This window comes from Lichenostomus cassidix, chromosome 8, assembly GCF_008360975.1.
Source record: "Lichenostomus cassidix isolate B80296 chromosome 8, HeHo_3.0, whole genome shotgun sequence".
In the NCBI taxonomy this organism is placed as follows: Eukaryota; Metazoa; Chordata; class Aves; order Passeriformes; family Meliphagidae; genus Lichenostomus; species Lichenostomus cassidix.
In genome coordinates, this window is record NC_139489.1 from 30,270,746 (window position 1) to 30,293,218 (window position 22,473).

The 22,473-nt window shown below is 46.8% G+C and overlaps 2 protein-coding genes and 1 non-coding gene across 11 annotated transcripts in view; 1 reads left to right on the top strand and 2 right to left on the bottom strand.

The window, feature by feature from the left end:
- NPL (N-acetylneuraminate pyruvate lyase) overlaps positions 1-1,090 on the bottom strand; it is a 28,104-nt gene extending 27,014 nt beyond the window's left edge. The window contains exon 1 of one of the 2 annotated variants that reach the window (XR_014853881.1): positions 939-1,089. The gene's annotated coding sequence lies outside the window, so the exon portion shown is untranslated. Of the gene's footprint in view, positions 1-938 lie in introns of both variants that reach the window. The other variant, XM_085068758.1, reaches the window with a different exon arrangement.
- Positions 222-300, bottom strand: LOC146434263 (small nucleolar RNA SNORD74). The gene has a single exon (XR_014853901.1). It is a non-coding gene; the product is annotated as a small nucleolar RNA SNORD74 (small nucleolar RNA).
- On the top strand, positions 1,075-22,115 carry ZBTB37 (zinc finger and BTB domain containing 37). Of its 8 annotated transcripts, none has more exons than XR_014853880.1 (6): positions 1,236-1,536; positions 2,937-3,079; positions 5,294-6,246; positions 7,622-7,721; positions 9,955-17,969; positions 21,595-22,115. XR_014853880.1 is itself a non-coding variant. In XM_085068748.1 (6 exons), the coding sequence occupies exons 4-6, from the start codon at positions 5,324-5,326 to the stop codon at positions 10,441-10,443; spliced, it is 1,512 nt and encodes a 503-aa protein (XP_084924874.1). In that variant the 5' UTR covers positions 1,236-1,536; positions 2,937-3,079; positions 3,211-3,459; positions 5,294-5,323; the 3' UTR covers positions 10,444-22,115. The 8 variants fall into 8 exon arrangements, 6 of the variants coding, with proteins under 6 accessions (XP_084924875.1, XP_084924874.1, XP_084924876.1 ...); XR_014853879.1 differs by having other exon boundaries at positions 9,955-12,656; positions 17,864-22,115; XM_085068748.1 differs by adding an exon at positions 3,211-3,459 and having other exon boundaries at positions 9,955-22,115.
- The last annotated feature ends 358 nt before the right edge of the window (positions 22,116-22,473 follow it).

Genomic DNA, 22,473 nt, shown 5'->3' on the forward strand with positions numbered 1-22,473 from the left:
GAGTCTTAAGCTCTCTCTTCTGCCTTTCAAAGAAATAAAGCCACACAAATAATTGCTATTATGTATTTATAAGCAGGAAGCGATCACAAAATTACTTTGTTTTCTACAGCTTTGATTCTGGTGTATCATCACCGGGTCAGTCGGGCAGATGTGAACCCTGGCTGCTTAGAAAGGCTCCTGTGATGTCTCAGCCATCCCGGAGAGGCCATCAAAAGTATTCCATGCCCAGCTCAGCTATGTTGGCATTCATCACCCTCTCAGATGTCCCTACCAACATATTTCTCATCATGTGCAGAGCAGATGGAAGTGAAGTGAGTAATTTTTTTTTTAGTATGTGCTGAGTTACGGCCCACAAAGACCAACACGTTTAACTCGTAAGACTCGTATTGAACTGTCGCCAAGAGCCACAGCATGTGCCTAAAAGCATTGTCCTAATGCTTCGGATTGTGAAAGCAATCCTTAACCCTTCCGGAACGCTACTGCTGCATTTCGCACGTTTCCGATTTAGGTGCAAAAAACCACCTCCTTAAAGCCCAATGCGGAATTATGAACTCCAAACATACAAAAACCGGAGACCTATTGCTTGCATTTACAGCAGGCACGTGACCTCGCCATATTCCAGGAGTAGTTTTACGGGCAACAAGCTAGTAGGCAAGACCCCGTAACTCGACACCTCAGCCAATACTAGGTATTACCCTGAATTGTTACTCTCTCAAACCCGTGTGGAGCTCTACAGAACCGACCCCATACCTCCCCAGTGCCGCCGATGAAGCGGAGCCCCCAGTGGTCTAGGCCGCGGAACCAGGCCCGGCGGCGCAATCCACTTCAATCCTCTCTCGCCACCGCCCGTGGGCAATCGACCCGCACCCGCGGAGCCCCCACGCCGTCCCCCGGACCGGTATCACTACACCTCAGGCAGGGAATCGCCCCCCACTCACCGTCGGGGCCACAGAGAATACCGCAACCCCTCCACCCCCAATCCGGAAAAAGAAGGAGCATCGCGCGCCCGTCCTTTATATAGAGCAGGTCACGTGGTGCCCACGCGGCCACACCCACCAGGGTGCGTCCCCCGGGCAGGGGCGGGGAGCGGGCCCACGGTCCGCACGGCGTTTCCTTCCGGGGCGCGGCCCGCGCTGGCGCCTTTCGGTTCCGGGCCGGCGCTGCGGGCCCTTCCCACCCCCAGCAGGTGAGGCCGGGCCGGGAGAGGCGGGCGGGGCCGCCCGGGGCCGCGGAGGCGCAGGGGGCGGGGGCGCGGCCACCGCCTCGCGGGGCCAAGGGTGGGAAGGGCGGGGGCCGGGGGGTGTTGGCCCCGCCCGCCCCGCGCACCCCCAGTCCGGTGTCCCGGTGCGGCTGTCACGGGTCAGAACGAGCCACGGGCTCCGCGGGAGGAGGGTCCGGGAGCGACGGGGCGGGGAGACATCGAACTCTGTGAACCGGGTCCTGCGGGCGGGGCGGGAACGGGCGAGAAGCCACCGCCGCTCGTCTCAGTTTAGAGTTATATTTGGTTTTATCGTTGTTGGAATCCTGTTGGAGTGTGTAAGTAGCTAAGTAGGTTTATTGGGAAGAAATTGTTCCCTGTGGTGGTGAGGCCCTGACACAGGGTGCCCAGAGAAGCTGTGGCTGCCCCTGGATGCCTGCAAGTGTCCAAGGCCAGGTTCGACATTGGGGCTTGGAGCAGCCTGGGATAGTGGAAGGTGTCCCTGCCCATGGCAGGGAGTAGAATGGGATGGGCTCCAAGGTCCCTCCCAACCCAAACCATTCTGGGATTCTAAGTAGCTCTCTCTGGGACCTGGGACAGGACCCAGGGAACGGCTGGAGCTGTGTCAGGGGAGGTTTAGTTTGGATATCAGGAAAAGGTTCTTCCTCAAGAGGCTGGTCAAGCACTACCCAGGCTCCCCAGGAAATGGGCACGGCCCCAAGGCTGCCAGACCTCCAGGAGCGTTTGGACAACTCTCTCAGGCACAGGGTGGGCTTGTTGGAATGTCTGTGCAGGGCCAGAAGCTGGGTTCAGTGGTCCCTGTGGGTCCCTTCCAGCTCAGGATATTCTGTGATTCTGTGAAGTTGCCCAGTCACGATAAATCCTAAAGCAAAAGTTGAGAGTTTTCAGTGCAGTTCCCGGGGTGACATCATATGCTGTGTGGCCTGTCTCTGCTTTTTACCTGATGGATCGAAAATTCCTCTCGCTCTCGTTAGCTGTCTTACAGGCTGGAAGGCATTTGCTGAGATAAGTAAAGTCCAAGTCTCAGCTGGTGACACTTCACATTGCATTAAAAACAGCACTGTCTCAGTGTGTGCCCTGTGCTGAGACTCAGCTCAGCCTGCAGGTAGAGGTGGGTGGAAGTGATGGACTTCCCAGGGAAGAGAAAAATCAGGATGTCATTGCCCTGTGGCTGAGGTGCAGAAGCTGACAAGAGATCCCTTATGCAGGGAAATCAGCCTCTGACAGGGTAGTTTCAACCACAAGACAGATTCCCTCTCGCCAGCCTCTGAGTGGATCATAATACAGAGGTTCCTTGATACTGAGGTGAGCAGAACTCTGTGGGTCATAAAGACCAAATGGATTTTCCCTGCCTTTGAAGCAGGAGCTCACAGATAATTTGTTGGGCGCCCTGGGGAGCAGCTGCCTTCTGACCATGGCCATACCCAGCCACACTCAGCAGTTAAGGTCTGATGATTTTTTTTTCCCCTTTTCTTTCTGTATGTGCCAAGCTCAGCCTCTGCCTCCCTCTTGCGTCCCTGGGTGCACATGGGTGTTTCACCCTTGCCTTCCTTGAGAGTGCTCTGGGGCTTATTGCTTTAGGAACAAATGTTTTGGGAAGATGGCGAGCTAGATCCTCGGGAAAATCCAAGAGTGACAAAGCTTAACATTTGTGCCTGTGCTTGGGAGAACCCAGTTCCTCTGCTCTTCAGTTTTTCTTTCTTTTTACCTCCTAAAGGGGAAGGGGGCAACAAGTTTTCAAACCTTCTTACTATAGAAGAAAGAAAGGAAAACAAGAAAATAAGGAAAGAAGAAAGAAAGGAGAACAAGAAAGTAGCACCCCCATTTCGTCCCCACTGCATGTAACGCACAGTACTCCAGGTAAGATGTTGGGTTTTCTATTTCCCCTTTTTCTGTGCAGTTGATGTTCTGCTCCCAATGCTGTATTGACACAGATCTGTGCACTGTGGTTCCCTGATTTTTGTAGGGTTTTTTGTTGCTTTCTCCTAAAGATAGGGAAGGACATGGAGCTGTTGGAGCAAGTCCAGAGGAGGTGCCAAGATGATCAGAGAGATGGAGCAGCTCTGCTTTGAGGAAAGGCTGAGAGAATTGGGGTTGTTCAGCCTGGAGAAGAGAAGCCTTGGGGTGACCTAATTGTGGCCTTCCAATACCTGAAAGAAACCTACAGGAAAGACAGAGAGAGACTGTTAACAGGGGATGGAGTGACAGGACAAGGGGGAATGGCTTCCCACTGACAGAGAGTAGGTTTAGGCTGGGTACTGGGAAGAAATTGTTACCTGTGAGGGTGGTAAGGTCCTGGCACAGGGTGCCCAGAGAAGCTGTGGCTGCCCTATCCCTGGAATTGTCCATGGCCAGGTTGGACACTGGGGCTTGGAGCAACCTGGGATAGTGGAAGGTGTCCCTGCCCATGGCAGGGGGTGGAACAGAATGGGCTTTAAGGTCCTTTCCAATACAATCCAATCCAGTCCCATTCTGGGATTCTGTAATAGGGGAAGGAGAGAAGAAGCCTTAAGATGCACTGTTCAGCTGCACCTTCTGAAGCTTTGTGCACTCCAGTCTCACTTTCCCAGGGACATGGAGCCATCCTACCACTCAGTAATCCCTTGGCACAAGTCCACAACATTGATAGGCTGTCCTGCAGCTTCAGGTTTAGTAACTGGGTTTGCCAAGTTTGCACAAAGCCTGCTTGGGCCTATGGACATACTATGCTGCAATGTTCATAAATTCAAATAAAAAGTCCTTCAAAGGCACACATGTTCTTCTGTGTGCTGATCCCTTAGATTCGGTAATTTCTTGGAGTGGGCATTGTGAGCCTTGGTATTTCCAGCTTGCCTGAAATGGTTCTGACATCTGCAGTACTCTGCTCAATCCACACTTCAATGCCATTCAGCTTGGAATCTGGTCATGTCATGAGTGGGCTTTAACAAGCTTATTTACTTTTTTATTCCTTTTTGGATGAGTTTATGTCTAACTTTGGTTCATTCCAAATTTTTACCATATATGGTCAGGGCTTATTTTCAAACTTTGGAAAAATGAAATGTGATGGTGTGGTGGTACATCCCCTACCCCACATCCCTGGCCCTGCTCTGAGTTCTCATAGTCTCCTGATAAGCCTTGGCAGACCTGGCTGAGCGATGAAGGGTCCCCCAGCTGCACTAGCTGGGCCATGAGGTGCTCCCTGAGCCTAGCTGGAGCTCTTGTGTGGTAGAGGTGGGAACAACCAGGAACATCCCAGCTGAGGTGGGAAACAAGGGATGGGCCATATATAGCCTGGGTAAACCATTTATGTGGGTCACAGTCCGAGTGGAGCAGCACCATTGGGAATTGTAGCCTGAGCTGAACAGTCCCATTGTTGCTGCACTTGGAAGAGTCCAGGAGTTACTGACTTGGGGTATGGCCAGGATGGGAAATTAGTGATGACCAAAGTCAATCCTCTTGGTACCCTACAAAAGTGATCCTGAGTGAGGCCCTGTGAGCTCTCCTGGGCTGCAGCTTTTTTTTCACCTTCCTGTTATGTAGTTTCTGGCATGTGTCAGAAGTGCCAGATATGATGGATATCTCAGGTTAATGAGGCGCTTAGGATGCCTTAAAGTCAGATGTGTTCTGGCCAGCTTTTCAAAAGTCTCAGGAGGATTTTGATCCTGGTGTCTCCTTCCCGGTTTCTGTTTTACAAAGCTTTCCCTATTACTTTCCCTTTTCAAAGTGCTTAGAAGGTACAAATGGTGAGTACTTTAATCCGTTATGCAATTAGGTGCCTATTTTTAGTACCTATACCATTTTTAATGTTCTTTTTACATGCATATGTGCTTTTATTTGGGCTGGCAGAACAAAGTGTTTTGCACACTAAAGCCACAGGGAATGGGGGTCTGTTGGGAATTGGTTTAGCAGAACTCTTGTGTGGGGGGATGCATAGCATGGAGAGATAAGAAAGCTGCTGCCAGCTGTGTGGCAATTCAATGGTGAGGAAGATCTCTAAAAGCCCCAGTGTTTCAAACTGTGTGGAAGCAGGTGAAAAATGTTCTAAATTCAAATTATTGGCTTTGCTAATGATGGGATCTTTTCCCCCTTTTCCAGCAGAGTTGTGCACCAGCAGCTGGGACAGCCATGGAGAAGAGTGGGAACATTCAACTGGAGATTCCTGACTTCAGTAACTCTGTCCTGAGCCACCTGAACCAGCTGCGCATGCAGGGTCGGCTGTGTGACATTGTGGTCAATGTGCAGGGCCAGGCTTTCCGTGCACACAAGGTGGTGCTGGCTGCCAGCTCGCCCTACTTCCGTGACCACATGTCCCTGAATGAGATGAGCACCGTGTCCATCTCAGTCATCAAGAACCCTTCTGTTTTCGAGCAGCTCCTCTCCTTCTGCTACACTGGCAGGATATGTCTGCAGCTGGCTGACATCATCAGTTACCTGACAGCCGCCAGTTTCTTGCAGATGCAGCACATCATAGACAAATGCACACAGATCCTCGAGGGGATTCATTTCAAAATTAACGTGGCAGAGGTGGAAGCAGAATTGAGCCAGACCAGGACAAAGCATCAGGAGAGACCACCTGAGTCTCACCGGGTGACGCCAAATCTAAACCGTTCCCTGAGCCCACGTCACAGCACCACCAAGGGGAGTCGCCTGGGCCAGGTTAGCACAGTGCTGGACATTCGGGAGCTCAGCCCGCCCGAGGAGTCCACCAGTCCCCAGATAATCGAGCAGAGTTCAGATGTGGAAGGCAGGGAGCCCATCCTGCGGATTAACAGAGCGGGACAGTGGTATGTTGAGACAGGAATGGGAGAGCGCGGGACACGGAATGACGAGGACATGCGGGTGCTGGGAGGAGTGCGCATTAAGACAGAGAACCTGGAGGAGTGGCTGGGGGCAGAGCACCAGCCCTCGGGAGAAGATGGGAGCAGCGCTGAGGAAGTCACGGCCATGGTGATCGACACGACAGGCCACGGATCACTGGGCCAGGAGGCTTTTGCCTTAGGCTCCTCTGGAGCCAAAGTGGTCAGGCCAACCAGCAGTGAGATCGACAGGTGGGTTTTCTTTAACTTAATTACTCACCTTGGCTGTAAGAGGACATTATGCAAGATTCTGACTTGGCTGGGTCAGTCGCTTTGGAACATTTGCTCGTTCTGTTTTCTGTGGCCATCTTAAATGTAAAAGCCAAAGGAGGTTTTTTTACCTGGTGTTAGGAAGCGTGTCCAGTTTGGGTAATAGTATTTTGGCTGGATAGTTATTGGACCAGGATCTCCCAGTGCAGGCTAGCCTTGGAAATAATTTATTAACTCTTAGAAGCTGGGATCTCTACCTCCCAGTATTTCAGCTGAGGTGGGATTTTTGTTTAAAGAAAATGTTCAGTTCAACCTCAGATTTTTGTTTAAAGAAAATCTTCAGTTCAACCAGGTTCAGCATTCAAATTAACAAGGTCATATACGTATGTGTTACATGAAGTGTCATTGCACTGGTGCCTTCTGACCCAAATATCGGGGGATGATTCTGGCTGAGAAACAAGCCAGGCACCAGCTGTAGGTCAAGGTATTCTCATGGTCCATGACAGCAGTGGCCCCTGGGTTTGCATCTTCTGAGGCAGTTGAAGTGGGGAGCCCAGTGGTCCCCACTGTTGTTTTGATTTATATGAGAGAGGAGAAAACCTTTGCTGAAAATGAGTGATGTTTTGATTCTCCATCCATCTGCTTCCCCTCTGCTCTAGCATTTGCTTTCTTGCTGTATGCTCAGGCCAGAACACAGATTTGATAAAGGGCAGGTCTGTTGTATTTGGGCGTTTGTAATTCTGGTGCTTCTCCTCACATCTGCCTCCCTTCTCACTCAATCCCATGGGGAAACAGCTACCTGGAAGCAGTGGATATTCTGTCACTTGTCACTTAATAAATCAATCAGTGGGAACAATCTTGAGCTGGGCCTTGGGAGAGTGATGCTTTCCTACTTCCTTAGCTCTGTTCCTTGGATCAGCTAGTCTCCAGCATCTCTTTTTGCACTGCAGTCTATATGCACTGTTTCCCACCTGCAGTCCATCATCCCTTGTGTTTCACACTGGGAATGGAGGAGGAGGGTGTGGGTGCTGGAGGAGAGGTGTCCTCAGAGAAGTGGTTTCTGTCCTGCTGTACAGTTCTTGAGTCATCAGGCCCATATTGGTTTGTTCATGATAGCAGCCCCTCTCTGCTGGAAGTCAAATGACTTAGTTTTATTTTCCAGATGTTTAGACTGAAACCACAGACTGGTATGATTTGGTTTTTCTTTTATACTTGCACTGTTCTACCTCCTGTGTGTTAGCTGGTAAGGAAGAAGAGATGCTATACAGGTGCCTCTATTGCTTACCCGTTGTTCTAAACACCGTAGTGACTTGATGCCCATTAAAAATTCCATTTACACTCTTCCCCCACCTCACAGATTTAGTCCTTCTGGCAGCATGGTTGCTGTGACTGAGCGGTACAGATCAAAAAGTGAGTCTCCCGGGCGGATGGATGAGCCCAAGCAGCCCAGTTCCCAGGTAGGCAGATAAAGAAGTTTGTGAGTAAATGTTGGCTTGAAGGTGAAGGGGACTGTGTTTTAATGGGTGAAATGTGTCATAGTTTATATTTTTTCAAGCAATAATGTGTGTGATACAAGGACCTTTTGCTTTGGCAAAGGGCTTACTTGCTCACAGGAGAACATCTGCTGGCCATGTACGATTTAAAACTGATTCTGGCTGTTTGGGATTTCGGCCAGGTATGTGGAAAACACAAGGAGTTCCTCTTGTTGTTTGAGGGCATAAATATCCACCCTCATTCTGGGCAGGCCACCAACTCCTGAGGAGAAACCCCATTTGCTCGCAGAACTGTATCTGCCCTCAAACACTGGCAGCAAATACATGAGCTGAGGGAGGAGGTGTGGCTTGGCTTCTGTGGAAGACGGGTGACAACAGCTGAACCTTTCTGTGCTGGTACCAAAGCCATTCCCAAAAGCCCTCCAGGCACTACACCAATAAACCTTGGAGATTTATGTGCCCTTAGGGGTAGAGTGCAAAAAAGCTGTGGATTTGTACAGAGGTCTCTGTCTTGTCTCCAAGTGACTGTGTTGCACAGCAGAATTTGCAACAAAAAGGAGCTCAGAATTCTCTGCTTTCTGGGCACAGAATTTTTGGGGTAGGAGGGAGAGATACACAAATGGGTGGGCAGTGGGCTGTAGAATGCAGCAAAGTGGGACACAGCAGCAATACCTGTGCCTTATCATTTTGGTCTAATTTTGTTGCATACCTAGTCAGTGTCACAGTGCCACTGTAGTGCAAGTGTGTCAGCCAACACAGTGCAGAAGGACTCTAGTGAGCGTGGCAAGTAGGGAATGTGTCAGTGCATAAGCAAAGGAGTTGGCTTGGCTGGAGGCAGATGAGGGGATACTAGGCTGCTTTGCCTTTGAGTAAGACCTGGAAGCAAAGGGGAAGAAATTGTGATTGCTGTCTGCTGGCTTTGTTAGACACTTCCATAAAACAACAGATACCTTTTTGTTCCCAAGTCTCAAAGCTTTGTTTTGTGTCCTCAGAAGACACTGAGAAAATTTCAGGTCAAACCAGCTCTCTAGGGGAAGTGTGACATACTAAGAAATTTTCACTCTTCCTACAGAAAAGCTGCTCTTACTTCTCCATTGCAAGATGACCTCAAGCATGAAACCTTAGGCTTTACACACCATGGGGAAGTATCATCACCTTCCACTCTCGTGGCATTGCCATATCCATACTAAAATAGCCTGCCCATGATCTCTGCCCAATGGCAGTGGTAGAGTGGAAAGAAAGAACCAGAGCTTTGTGTATCTCCTTTAGTCCTGAACAGCTTCCCTATGCTTGCACAGCTGGATTCAGCAGCACCTGGCACAGGTACACTGCTGCTAATGCCTGAAGAGCCCTGGCTGGCGGAGGAGATGCTCTCCTGCTATTACACTGGTTGCTTCTCCACATTTGGCTCTGTTGGGAAGCAGCATTGGGAGAGTAAAAGTGCGTCCTGAGCACAAAAGTATTCGGGAGTTGGTCTGTTTCTGCTTAGTCTGAATACGATGGCCAGAAGTGTATGTGCTGAGACCAGGCTTGTGGTTCAGGCTGCCCTTGACTGTTTGTCTGTGTGGCTTCAGAAAATACAGAGGAGTCCTTGCTGTGCGAGCCAGGTCAGGCACATCCACAGGGCTGGGTTGGGTTACACAGCCAAGCAGGCAAATGTTCATTATAAAATGAAACCCGAATAAAATGACACCTGAATAAATACGTGTGTAAAATAACATCTGAAGACTTTCAGAGACAATTTGTGGTTTGCTCCTCCTTTGTTTTACTACAAGCTCATCAATCACCATTTTTTTTCAATTTTTAGTAAGGAAAACAGAAGGGGATACACTCAAGTTGTTTAATAAAAGTGGCACAAATTTTTAAGAAAGTAACAAGTATTGACACATGGTCCACAACTGCATTGGTGGCCAAACACCCTTCTGAGGTGTCTTCTTCCAAGGACTGTCTTCTTCCCCAGATCCAGGGAATGACTTGGCAGAAGGGACCTCTGCAGCAATGGTTTCTAATTGACTGCTCATTTGTCTTCAGCCCCAAGGCCCCAGTTAAGCACTTAAATGTGTGCTTGAGGTTGCAGACATTAGTGCTGCTGATTTCGAGGTTTGGCACATGCTTTGCTGGCTGGACCTGGGCCTGATCTTCTCTGCAAATTGTTTTAGGCTGCTTGTTATTTAAATCTATGCTATTTCCTTGGCAGGGGGAGGAATCAGCCATGCTTGGAGTGAGCGGTTACGTGGAATATCTGCGGGAGCAAGAGGTTTCAGAGCGCTGGTTCCGGTACAACCCGCGGCTCACATGTATTTACTGCGCCAAATCCTTCAACCAGAAGGGCAGCCTGGACCGGCACATGCGGCTCCACATGGGCATCACACCTTTTGTCTGCCGCATGTGTGGGAAGAAGTACACCCGCAAGGATCAGCTGGAATATCACATCCGCAAGCACACAGGCAACAAGCCCTTCCACTGCCACGTGTGTGGCAAAAGCTTCCCTTTCCAGGCCATCCTCAACCAGCACTTTCGCAAGAACCATCCCGGCTGTTTGCCCCTGGAGGGGCCCCACAGCATCTCCCCCGAGACCACTGTCACGTCCCGGGGGCAGGCAGAGGAGGAATCCCCTTCACAGGAGGAGGCTGTGGCTGTGGGGGAGACAGCACAGGGATCTGTGTCCACAACTGGGCCTGATTGAAATGCGGCTGTGGAATCCTGAGAGAAAGGACTGTCTTCCCATTCCTGGCTCTAAAGAGTCAGCACCAACCTGGCAGGCTGGTACTATAATTAGTGCAATGCCACCACTGAACAGAAAGAAGCTCCCAAGATATTGCCAAAATAGAAAAATCTTTCTCTTTATCTCTCTTTCTCTCACACACCCACACGCACACCCCCATAGAGTGTTAAATGGTTTTCTCCCTTATTCCTCCTCCTCTTGGAGAAAAACAGAGCAACTGTGTCAATCAACTTCTTATTCAGGGATCTGACAGGATTTTAAATTTTTTTACTGTTCCATAGTGATTTGGGACGAGCAGTCATTTGTATTTTTGGACAGCGCTGTGGCCCAGCAGGGCGTCCCGCTGGCAGTGCCGGGTTCAGCCACAGAGCCATATCCACTGCTCCCACTCGAGGGGAGAGCAGGGGCAAGGGGCCATTGCCTTTCTCCCTTCCCCACGTAGTTGCCACAGTAAAGAAAACAAAAAGACTGTCCTGGTGGAACCTGCCTTGCCCAAGCACATTTATCCCTGTCTTATTTTCGGTGTGTCTCTATACGTTTTTATTTAAACTGTTGTTTTAGGGCTTTGGGCTTGCCTGTTCCAGGCATGTGGCCCCAGTGCCCCTTGTTAAAGTGGGCACAGCCACAAAGCGGTATTCCAGAGGTCAGCAAAATGTGAAGGAAGCACTTCAGCTACTGAGAGTGGAATTTAGCAGCTGTGAGGTTTGCATGAGACTCTGATGCATTGGGAGAAGGGCTGGAGGGGTCTTTCAGAGGAGGTTATCCTCTGCTGGTGCTGGTCTGGAGAGCTTGGAGCACTCTGACATCCTGGCCAGAGTGCTGCCATGCTTCGGGTGCTGCCAAGGGTTAGAAAGAGTTTTTCTGGACTGGCTGGACTGTGGAGTTAGAGGCTGGCTACCAAAGTCCTCCTTCACCCCTGCTCCCCCCTTGACGCACACTTGATTTTTTAGAACAGCAGTATGGGATATGGAAATACTGCAATGCTGTCGCCACAGCTGAGCAATCATGGGTGGTTGCTTTTAAACCTGTTTCTACAAACTAGTTTGATAACTTTTTTATCAATGAAATGCAAAAAGAAAAGAAAACCCTACTCTATTTCCTTATAACAGTTCAGGAGACTTAAAAGTGAACGGTTCCTAGAGCAATCACAGCTCTGTCCCCTTGCATGGACTTTAGATTTTTGTATTCTGAGTAGCTCTGATGTTTAGAGCAAGTTTAGCAAACCTGGAGAGACATGCCTGCGTGTGTATTGTAGGTGTCTGCACGGGCTTATGTGGTTCATAAACAGAAAAGCATGGGACAGATAGATAAATGCAAAAATCCTGAAACCTTTTTTAAAAAAATATGCAATATTTTAAGAGTTGTCTCTGGTTCTGATGCCAAGTTATTAATGATGGAGGGGGGAATGAATGACAGGTTGCACGTATCAGGTTTAGTGAAGGATTTCTCTTGAGGATGTACAATGTGTATGATAAGGAATGCTGAAGTTCTGAACCTTAACGTGATGGGAGGAACAAGGAGACATTGGAAAAGAAATACACTTCCTCTTGTTTCAGCAAGAAAGCTGGATGAGTGGGTAGAGTGGGGGTTTAACAGGCAGGAGACTGACCAACTGACAATAGAGCTTGACCTACAGTCTGACTGCACAGTTTCGGGCACATGAAAATGTCTCCAGCCCTTGCTTTCCCCCATCTGCAAATTGGGACTCAAATAATTTTCCTGCCCCTTTGGAGGGAATAATTTTGAGAAGGGTGATGTATTCTTGCCTTGCTGTATAGATTTTTTCTCTGTGAGGGGTCTCACTGTTCCTCCCATCTCTTAAAAAGAGATGTGGTTCTAATGTGGTTTTGTGTGTGGGGAAGGGCTCGGTGCTAGGATCATGTGTAACAGGGTTGTGCTCCTATGAGAGGAACCTTTGCAGGTGTTCTGAGCTGGGCACCTGCAAAGTACCATTTCATTGACCATTTCAAACAGGAAAACTGATATTTCACCTCTGTTTTCCTTCTGTCCCTTCTTCCTACTCTCCTGTCAAGTGCATCATCACACAGGGAGTGATTTGGCCACCCAAACAACCAGCTCCTTCAGGTTTCCTGGTGAAGGTCAAACAGGATGGTACCAAAACAGTGAGGTTGCCAGAGAGCAGTGGCAGAGGATGAGGTGGGAGGGTGGTCAAGGTAGGTTTTGTTGCAATCAAGGTGTGGGGAGGAGTGAAGATGTGCTGCTTTAGTCATAGCTTTTGAAGTTACCAAAAAAGAAAAAAGTTTAAAACTTTGAAGTCCTATCCTGTTCACACTAGAGAGCATCAAAAGTTACTTTTAGATGCTTAAAAGATTTTTAAGTGTTTTAAAATAGAAGTTTTAAAAGAATACTACCAAACTATAAAAACATAAAATTATTTATATACATATATTATATAAAAATATAGTGGGAAAGTTTCCCTGCTAAGCTTGCTGTGAAGAGAAGGGTGAAGGTGCAGTAACTGCTACACAAACAACATTTTTCTGAGTCAGATGGCAACTGTAATGAAGAAGGGCTGACACAAAATGGTGAATGCCTTTGTTCCCATGATATAGCTGTGAGTTTCTTGAGCAGGTTTTTGTTTTACTGTATCAATACTGTGAACGGAGGAGCATCCGAACAGTCCGGGATGCCAACAGCGCATCCTGTTTGCTGATTCACTACTTTAAAGTGGCCTGGTGAAAACCGTGAAATTGGTCCTTCATACCTTACTAGGCTGAAAACAAAGCTTGTGAAAGTTTTTTTATTTTTTCCTCCTTTATGTTTGCTTTTGTTTTTTGGTTTTGGGGTTTTTGTTGTGCAGAGGTTGCCACTGTATAAATGATCATTTCTAATTGCATGCAAAAGAGCCAATATTCTTGCCCGGGCCTCGCTGAGGTGAAGTTTATAGCTTATAGCTAGAGTCAATATAAGGTATGGTAGTGGGAATCATTTTGATATTATTTCTGTGCATTTAATGGATGCGTATGTGTATGTATGTGTGGGAATCATGATGTCTAATATTTCTTGAACAGTGCTGAAAGTAGTTCAGGCCCATCCGCACTAGACGGTGGAACCAGTTCTGAAGGAATTATTAAACATTTCCTTTGATGGTTGACTTCCTCAGTGTAAGAGAGACCAAGGTTCGACAAAAAAGGGGTTGGAGGTCATATACAGCATGGAAAAACCTCATGTGAATTTTCTGGCAGTGGTGTAGCCACTTAGAGGTGCTTTCTCTAACAGAATGATACTGTGTTCTGTTCCCTCTGCGTTGGTGTGGCTCTTTACAGTTGCACCAAAACTGTGGAGAATCAGATGCCAACTTTCCAAGTGCGAATGCTTCTGTGATGAGTTGAGGCACAGTTTTGCATTCCCACATCTAGCTGCATCTTTTTCTGCCAAAACTGTGATTTCAACTGTGATTTAAGGAGGATGTGAAGAGAACTCTCGTGTTTTAATACCTCTGTATGTAACATTTCTGTCTGCTTTAGAGTTAGGGCTTATTAACCCATTTGTTTGCTTGCCTCAAGCAATAGGGAGAACACACTCTGGGTTTATAGTTTGCATTCTTGGAGGTGAATGCATTTCTTAGTTCTTTGCTGTCAAAGAACTCACCTCGCAAATGTGAAGAGTTGTGGTTATCTCCTTAAGCCTGCAGCAAGCTCTGGTGCCAAGTCTCACCCAAGTGATGTGATGGTTGCCTTTCCAGGCTGTTCCCTGCTGCTGCCAGGTTCCCTGTGAATAGCTGTGAAAATAACAAGAATTGTGTTATTACTGTGTTGCTGCTTTGGAGAAAAGTTAAACCTCAGGAGGATGACCGATGTAAAGCTGGAAAAAGGAGAAGGCCAAAATGCAGTGGGAGAATGTGAAAACAAATTGTGCTATGTATTTCCAGCAGCTAGAGAGGGATGAATGAGAGGCTTTATGGAATGCTATAATTTGTAACAGGAGGCTGAGAACATGTTTAGAGCTACTTAGTAAGATCAAGGGATAGCCTGAGCAGCCAGTGCAGGTGTGCAATCCCTCTTTGTTCTCCTAGCATCATCCACCATCATGTTCAGTCCTTGGACTTTCCTACATCTTCTCTACAATATTCTAAAGCTGTGATCTGTATAATTTAACTTTAGTTTGGGTGCCCGAAAGGCAGGAAGAACAGAAAGCATATTGTGTGTCTGCTGCTGTTTTAAACTCAGTGAGGTCGAAGGTGACTGGCCCCGTTCCCATCTGACAGCTGTCCAGATCTGGAATAGCACTAGGAACAAGCTGTAGCCCCGTTGAAAAGCATTGCGGGGCTGGCTCAGCACAGAGGGCACACAGACAGGATTTCAGCCCTCTGTGAGCTCAAGGTTCAAAGAAATGGACAGGACAGCTCTCCCTGCCTGTCCTGCTCTCGTTCTGTGACAGCCCTGTAGCTGTGTTTCTGTCCCACATCTCTACAGTAGGAATGTCACTTAACAGGGAGATGCCCATTTCAGGAAGTGATTCCAAGCAGTCTGGTTTTGGAGCAGAGTCCTTGGTGCTTTTGGGTGATTCAGCCCAAAGGAGGCTTTTGCAGGATCAGAGTTGTAGCTTTTATTTGCTGCTGACTTCATCTCTCCTGCAGAATCAAATGTATATATAGGAAGACAGCTGCAAAGGTGCCATTGATTTAGGTGGAAGGTGGCTTGAGAGGTAGGCAGGATTGTGCATCTTGAAAACCAACAAAAAATAGCACTTGAAATTATTTAAACTTTACCAAATTCTCCTCTTTGATCTGTGACATGCCTGCCAATTTAGCCGTGCCAGCATCCAAGTGTTTCTGCAGATTGGTGACACCAAATGCTGTTCTTGATCTGCTGGAAATATTTTGGGGATGGGAAAAGTCCCTGCTCATGGCAGGAGGGTTGAACTAGAAGACCTCTAAAGGTCCCTTCCAACTCATACCATTTTATAAGTCAAGAAACTGTAACTCAAGGAGATGCCATGGTTTGGGCTCTGAGTTTTCCCTGGGAGCTGAGCCTGAGGCCAGGAGTGCAGTTGGAAAGTCGGGAATCCACTGGCATAGCAAAATAATGTGGGGAGCATCACTCCTGTCACAAGGTGAGAGCCACACACAGAGTTTTCACAGCTGCAGTGAAAGGGCCTAAAGAGGAGCTCAGAATCCATATTTTAATCATTGTCCTTCAAAGGATATTTTCACAAAAAATACACACATGCACATGTATGTACATATATTTGTAACCAAATAGAAGTTAGAACTATGCAAACACCACTGGCTGCTTCTTGAAACTAAAATCTACCAGAACATTTTGGAACAGAGTAGATTTGGAGTAGACTTTCTGTGGGGGTTTTTTGTTGTTGTGGTTTGGTTATAAATAAAATGTAGCAGACCAAAGTTTTGCTGCAGTTAGTCTTGTTAGAAATATAGGTTATTCCTAACCTGGAGCCCACTCAAGTGGTTATAAAATTATCTGAAGAGTCCTACCATCTCTAAAATATTTCCATCTGCTGAAAGGCTTTGGCTTGGCAAATGTAAGAAAACCCAGAGGCTGGGAATTAGGAGACATTGAATGTGATGTCTGAGCTGATAGAATCAAGAAAGGACTGGGAACATTTTCTTTTGGATGTAGGATCGAGTTGGCTTCAAGGAATCTTCCTACTTGGGAAAACATCCATTGCTGAGATGGAGGCAGTGATCAGAGCAGCCCCAGGACGAATACTGGTTTTGATGGAGGTATTGGAAAGCTTCCTGCTGAATCTGATGGTACCAGAGTTTAGGCTGCTGGGAGAAATTCCACATGGTTTCTGCCATTTCTTTGTGTCAGATCTGAGCTTTGCTTTTAGGATTAACTGCAGTGTATCTGTAACCTTCAGTTACCTTTGGCTTTTTATTCCTAGGACTGTAGGCAATTCAGGTTTCCCATAAGATTATCCTCATCCCAACTGTGAACAAGTTACTACTGCTTCTTATAATTTATTATCTTTCTGCTCCTGAATGTCTGCGTGATCCGGCTGGTCACCAGCACCACCTTCCAGTGCTTCATTAGCTTTTATGCACAGGGAATTGTTGCAATGGATAAGTTGACCATGCTAGTTGGAAGAGTAGAAGGCTTTGGAGAATGACTTTTGCTTCCTCTAGCTGTCATTAGGGAGTGCACACACACATACCTGTATATACATATATAAAAACAAATATAAAGTGTTTAAATATTAACTCATTTAGCATTATTCTTATTTAATTTATATTTTAATCCACTTGTAAACCAAAGTATTACATCTAGTGAAATGATGTGTCTGGGAAATCGGAACAACCTTTTTAAGGTGGGAATTCTGAAAGGTCTGTGGTGACAAAAACATGGATACTAATAAGACTTCAGAACTTGTGCTGCTGGGGAGTTGCATCCTTGAAAGGATTTGAAACTTGCTGGGTAAAGTTGGATGGTGGGGCTTTCTGAAGATGTTTTTCGTGGTCCTTAACAGTTTTGCAGGAAAACAAGGACGTTCTGGCAAAGCTAGAAATAAAAGGGGAGAAGACAGCAAATCAGCCTGTGATCTGGCACAGCTGGGAGCTGGGGAGGAAGCCACAAAACCAGACACTGATGTATTTAGTGTCTAATTTAAAGTTTTAGGAAATGAGCTGTTGCTATTTCCTGATGTCTAGAAGTGCTTGGGGGTTTTTAGTAACTTCTGTGAAGATTCATGTTCTAGTGTCACCAATGGGAAGAAATAATGGATCTTGCTGATTTTTCTGTGCCAGGGAGTAATTACCTTTCCAAGGAATTAGCGAGTGCTAAAAACAAATTCACCTCTAACATGTCCCGCAGGCTTGGCAGCAGCTCTGCTTCCTCTAGAGAGGAGGAAGACAGTTGAAATAAAGAGGCAGTTCATCTATGTTCAGCCCTGGCTGGGGCTGGTGGCACTGGAACCGCTCAGGGGGTTGGGTGGAACGGTGGAACGGCAGCAAAGCAGCACTGGGAGGAGGAGTGCATGTGTCTGGCATGCCATGGATGCTATGGGCAGGGAGATGCTGAGTTTGGAACCTGCATGGGGGCAGCAGGGTGCAGGAAATGCTGCTGCCTTGCTAGACAGGTCGCCAAAGATGCCTGTCCTCGCACATGAGAGCTGAGCGGCACCAGTGTTTTTCATGCTGGAGCTGTGAATAGTAAAGAAGGAAAAGGATCAGTCCCCTGTGGCGGCATTGAAATGCTGTGAGCTGTGAGCATTTCAGAAACTCTGTTGGAAGGAGCTGAAGGGGGGAAAGTGAAGGGTGGAATGAGTGGTACCAGAGATCAAAGTGCCATTTTCTGAGTGTTAAGTTTTCTAGCAAGTTTTGAAGACTGAAGTTTATTTTCATTTCAGTGCTTTCTCCTTTACCTATATCATTTCTCCTGTTTAAACTCCACAGCTCAGGGGAGGGTGCAGAGAAGATGGAGCAAGACCCTTCCTGGAGGCACACAGTGGAAGGAGGAGCAGCAGTAGGCAGCAGTTTATACAAGGGAAGATCAGATTAGGTATGATATTATCTCACCATGAGTACAGTCAAACAGCACTGGATCAGGTTGTCCAGAGAATCTGGGAAATCTCCATCCTGGGAGAGAGCAGACTCTGAGTTCCTGTTTCCATTAGACTGCGCCAAACTGCATTTACTTTTTTTTAGAATTATGTAAAATGGGCAGCTTTATTTGGCTTCCTAGTTCATATCAGTTAAGCTTTTGAAACATATTCAGGTATTTTTAAATACTGCTGTGTAAGTTCCTTGTTTAATCTGACATATTCTGGTCTATTATTTCACTGCAGTTACCTAAGGCAGTACTTAAGAAAATCAGTGCATTAATTTTTTTGCAGACTGTCAGCTATGTTAAGCCTTCAGCTTAGTTTTTATTAATGTACCTAACACCCTTCCCCTCAGATCTATGGTGAAATGGCTGCATTATTTTTATAGTGCAGTGAGGCATATTTATTTAAATATTCCCATTACCTTTGCAGTCAGACCCAATACCATTGGCTATGAAACAGTGAAATTAATAAGACATGAAAAATGAAGTTGGATTGATTAATTTACTTCTGGTCATAAAATGCAGAAAGCAGCAGTATAAAAGGATAAAATACAATTGAAATTAGTTACTCAAATCACAGAATCACAGAATGGTTTGGGTTGGAAGAGACCTCAAAGCTCATCTCATTCCATCCCCCCTGCCATGGGCAGGGATGCTTTCCACTAGAATTCCAGTAGAAATTGCTGAGTCTGGGGCAGGGGGAGGAGTCACAAAACTAGTCTGAGAGAAACAAATTTTAACTTGATGATGCCGATTAATTGGTTACCCATTTGGTCACATTTCAAAAGCTCTTTCTTGACGTTTCCCTGGGGTCCACTCATTCCTCCACGTGTCTTGGACATTGGTTTGATGGGGGGTTTGTGCCCCCCAATAGTATATTCTGAGAGTTTACATGTCTAAGGAAACTCTCTGGATTACCATTAAGCTTTTCTTGAATCCTTCCTTTCCTGTGCATTGGGAACTGAAGACAACTCTTGGCTACAAGACGCCAGTGGGAAGAGAGTGGCAGCTGTAGGTGACACTAACAAGAGGTGGGCAGTGCTATTCTCCTTCTGACAGATTGAATCTGGGGAAGGGGCATGAAGCTCCAGCCCCACTGTGGCTGTCCCCAGCCCAGGGGGTTCTTTCAGTTGATGTTTGTTTGCAGAGGCTGTTTACGGGGCAGCCTGGCTCTCTGACAGAGATGCAGGGAAGGAGGGTGTAGGTGGCATGCAGGCACTTTTCTCACAGGTTAGAAGGTCTCCTAAACCAGGGTTGTGCTGCTGGAGGAAGCACCCCAGGTGGGATTGAGAGTAGAATGTTATCATACCTTTTACTTAAGACATATTCCTTGGGCCCTTCCCTAAGGTGCTGGCCTGAGCAGAAAACTGACATAGACAGTTTCCAGGGCTGTGTTGTCACAGGGCAAGTGCCTGTGAGGAATATTGGGAAGGGAGAGAGGAGTGTGGTAGTTCAAATAAGTCATGGTTCTTTTGTGTTAGTGTGTGACATAGCTGACATTTAGGACAGGCAAGAGCAATCCTGGGTGGCAAAACAGACTTTTCTGAATAAGGTCTTTTAGAATATGAATTAGGAAGAGAATAACATGCACCTGGATGTTCTTGCTGTAACATATTCCTCACCTTGTGCCCCACGCTTGCAGGGAAGATTAGGGAAGAATGAGAAGACTGGATCAGATGTTAATTCATGGAAATGGAAGCAAGGTATTCAAAGCACTGCTTTAGTCTGGGAAGGGAAGGAATGCAGCTTTCCCAAGCCTCTAGTGTGTTAAACAGTAGCTGGAGCTCCCACAAGCCGTGGCCCCATTGTCCCCAGAGCTCCCCTCATTTCCCTGGTGTCACCCCACCTTTCCTGTATAACACTGTGAATATGATATCAGTAGCTCTTTTTAAAACTTTCGTTTTTTTCCATTAAAACCGCTCAGAGCGGGAAATGCTGTCCTACTGCAGGAGCAGGCAGGATGTGACCCCCAAACAGGGCATGGGTAGTTGAGTAGTGGGAAAGAATTGTAAGAGTTAACAAGGGAAGTCGCTTTGTATAGCGATTTGCTAATAAAATTTCATCTTGTAACAAACATAACTGACAATCAATTTCTAAGATATAAAAACCTCTTAGAGGGAATAGTCAAGTATGTCTTCAGCAGAAAGATTTAACTGGGATAACTTAATGAAGAGCACAGGATTTTTTTTTTTGAGCAATCACTCCAGAAATGGAGTTGCATTAAGCAGCAGCATATTCACAGGACAGTAACTACCTCTCTCTCTTGGAGTGCTGAGGTTACCACACTACACACTCTAGCAGCAAAGCTTTCACTTTAAAGAGATTTGTTTTCCGTACCTCTGTGTTTCAGAAATGCAGGTCTGCTCTGTAAAGTGACTCTATGAAAATGGCATCTGGCAGGAGCAACGGGAGCCCCTTGGAGTCCAGAGTCTTTCTTGGCCTCCAGTTCCTCACTGTGACCGCTTACAAGTTGGCCATGGGGCTGTGACAGTTCAGGGGGGGCTTTGTCACCTCCTATGTGCTGCGTAACAGTGAACTGTCCCCTAGGCCAGAGCTGTGAGACCACGTTCCTGCACTGGGAAATCAGTTAATGGTGGGGAAGGTAAAAGGAGAATCCATCTCCCTCCTGCCTCCAAGAGAGCAGGCAGCGGTAAAAAAAAAAAAAAAAAAAAAAGCAATAAGATAAAACACAAACACTTTTATATGTTGTTCATTAGTCAGCAGATCTGGCTCTGCAAATTTACATATATATATATCCACACACATACAGAGAGCAGATCTCTCATGTGAAAAGGTGCCATTTTTTTTTTCTAAACAGAGTCTCTTTCCAAACTAGAACAGCACTTTAAATAGGTTTCTCTTTAAAAAAAAAATTTAAAAAGAAAAAAAAATCAAACCCTTTTCTGCAGCAATGCACTTTAACTGGTCGGATGAGTACAGCTGTTGCTGGCTTGGGACACAGTTGTACGGGCAGACGGCTCCTGGTCAGTCACAGCTTGGGGGGAGCAACATTGCCAGACCCTTGGCCATGGCAGCTCTACCTCCAGCAGCCCCCCAGGCTGGCATGGCCCCCACGCTGCCCGGAGCACCCCCGCTGTGCCTGAGCACTGACAGGGTTGGTGGCTGTTAGGCGACTTTTTAATTTGTCAAGAGAAGCCCAGCCTTGCCTGTCAAGAAGATTTAAAGCCCATTTTTTAACAGGTCAGAATTTGCACCCAATTACAACCCAGCTGGCAGCCCAGGGCTGAGCTAAGCTGAACAGCAAAGCAAGGAGAAAGTTGTTACTGGGGTTGTGGGGTTTTTCCATAATGTGGATATGGAGCCCTTGGCAGTTCAGTTTTTTTTTTTTCTTTTAATCCAAGTTTGTGTGTCCCACATTGATTCTGCTCTGAGCTGGTTTGCAGAGTAACCATATGTAACAGAAATTGTTCTGTCACCTTCAAATAGTGACCTATAAATCAAACTTTCTAAATCAAAGTTTTTTAGGACAGGTATCCTAACACTCAAGACTTAATTTCGCAGTTAAGAAATTTCCTGCTCTACTAATTAGTCTTTTTTTTATTTTTTTTTTTGGTTGCAGTCCTTATTTCAAGAAAAAAAGTCAGTGTTCAGACTAGTCTGCAGCAGGTTGAAGAGTGAGCCTGCTGTAACTTGTGGATATCAGACTGTTCTTCAGTGATTCAAGCTGTTCCCAAACTGGTCCTCCCTGACCACTTCCCTTTGCCTCTTCCAGCAGGCACTGACAGACAGAAGCTCTATGGCCATTTTGTCCAGGGACAGCCAGCGCTGCTGGAGGGTTGTGTGCAGGGGTGGTAGGAGAACCAGGGTTGGGACAGGGGGAAATAAAACCAAGGTAGAGGGGACTGTACAATTGCATTGAAAGCAGTTTAGCAAAAAGTGCTCTCATCGGACAGCTTTAAGAACAATGTGAATGAAAACTTAGCAACTTGGGTAGGAATCTTGGAAAATTCTATAACTGTATACTTGAAATTCTGTTTGTATTAAAAAAAAAAGAAATTGCATTTTCTTTCTTCCTTCTAACACTGTGTAAAAGAATATTATGCATGTGAGTGGTTTGAGAATTAAATGGTTTAATAATCAGATCCTTGTCTGTGTCTAATAGCTGACTGGTTCTGACCCAACGTGGATTTTCCTTGCCACTGGGGGAGATCCTGGTCTGGCTGTGGGCAGCTCCATGCTGTCCTAAGCTGAGCAGCTTGGGAGAGGTTGTGCAGTGTCAGGCTGCTGTTCCTGGAACCTCAGATGGCTTCTGTCCTTTTTGGATGAGCTTTGTCTCATGTCTTCAGCATGCTCAGCCCTTTTCAGTCCCACCAGGAGGAACAAGCCCTGTGCTCTTGCTGCAGGCCAAGTTTCAGAGGTTTTCCGAGCTCTGGGAAAACCAGATGGCAGGGGAAGCATTTTGGTTCGATGCCATGGGAGACCCAGGCACTGCCTCAGC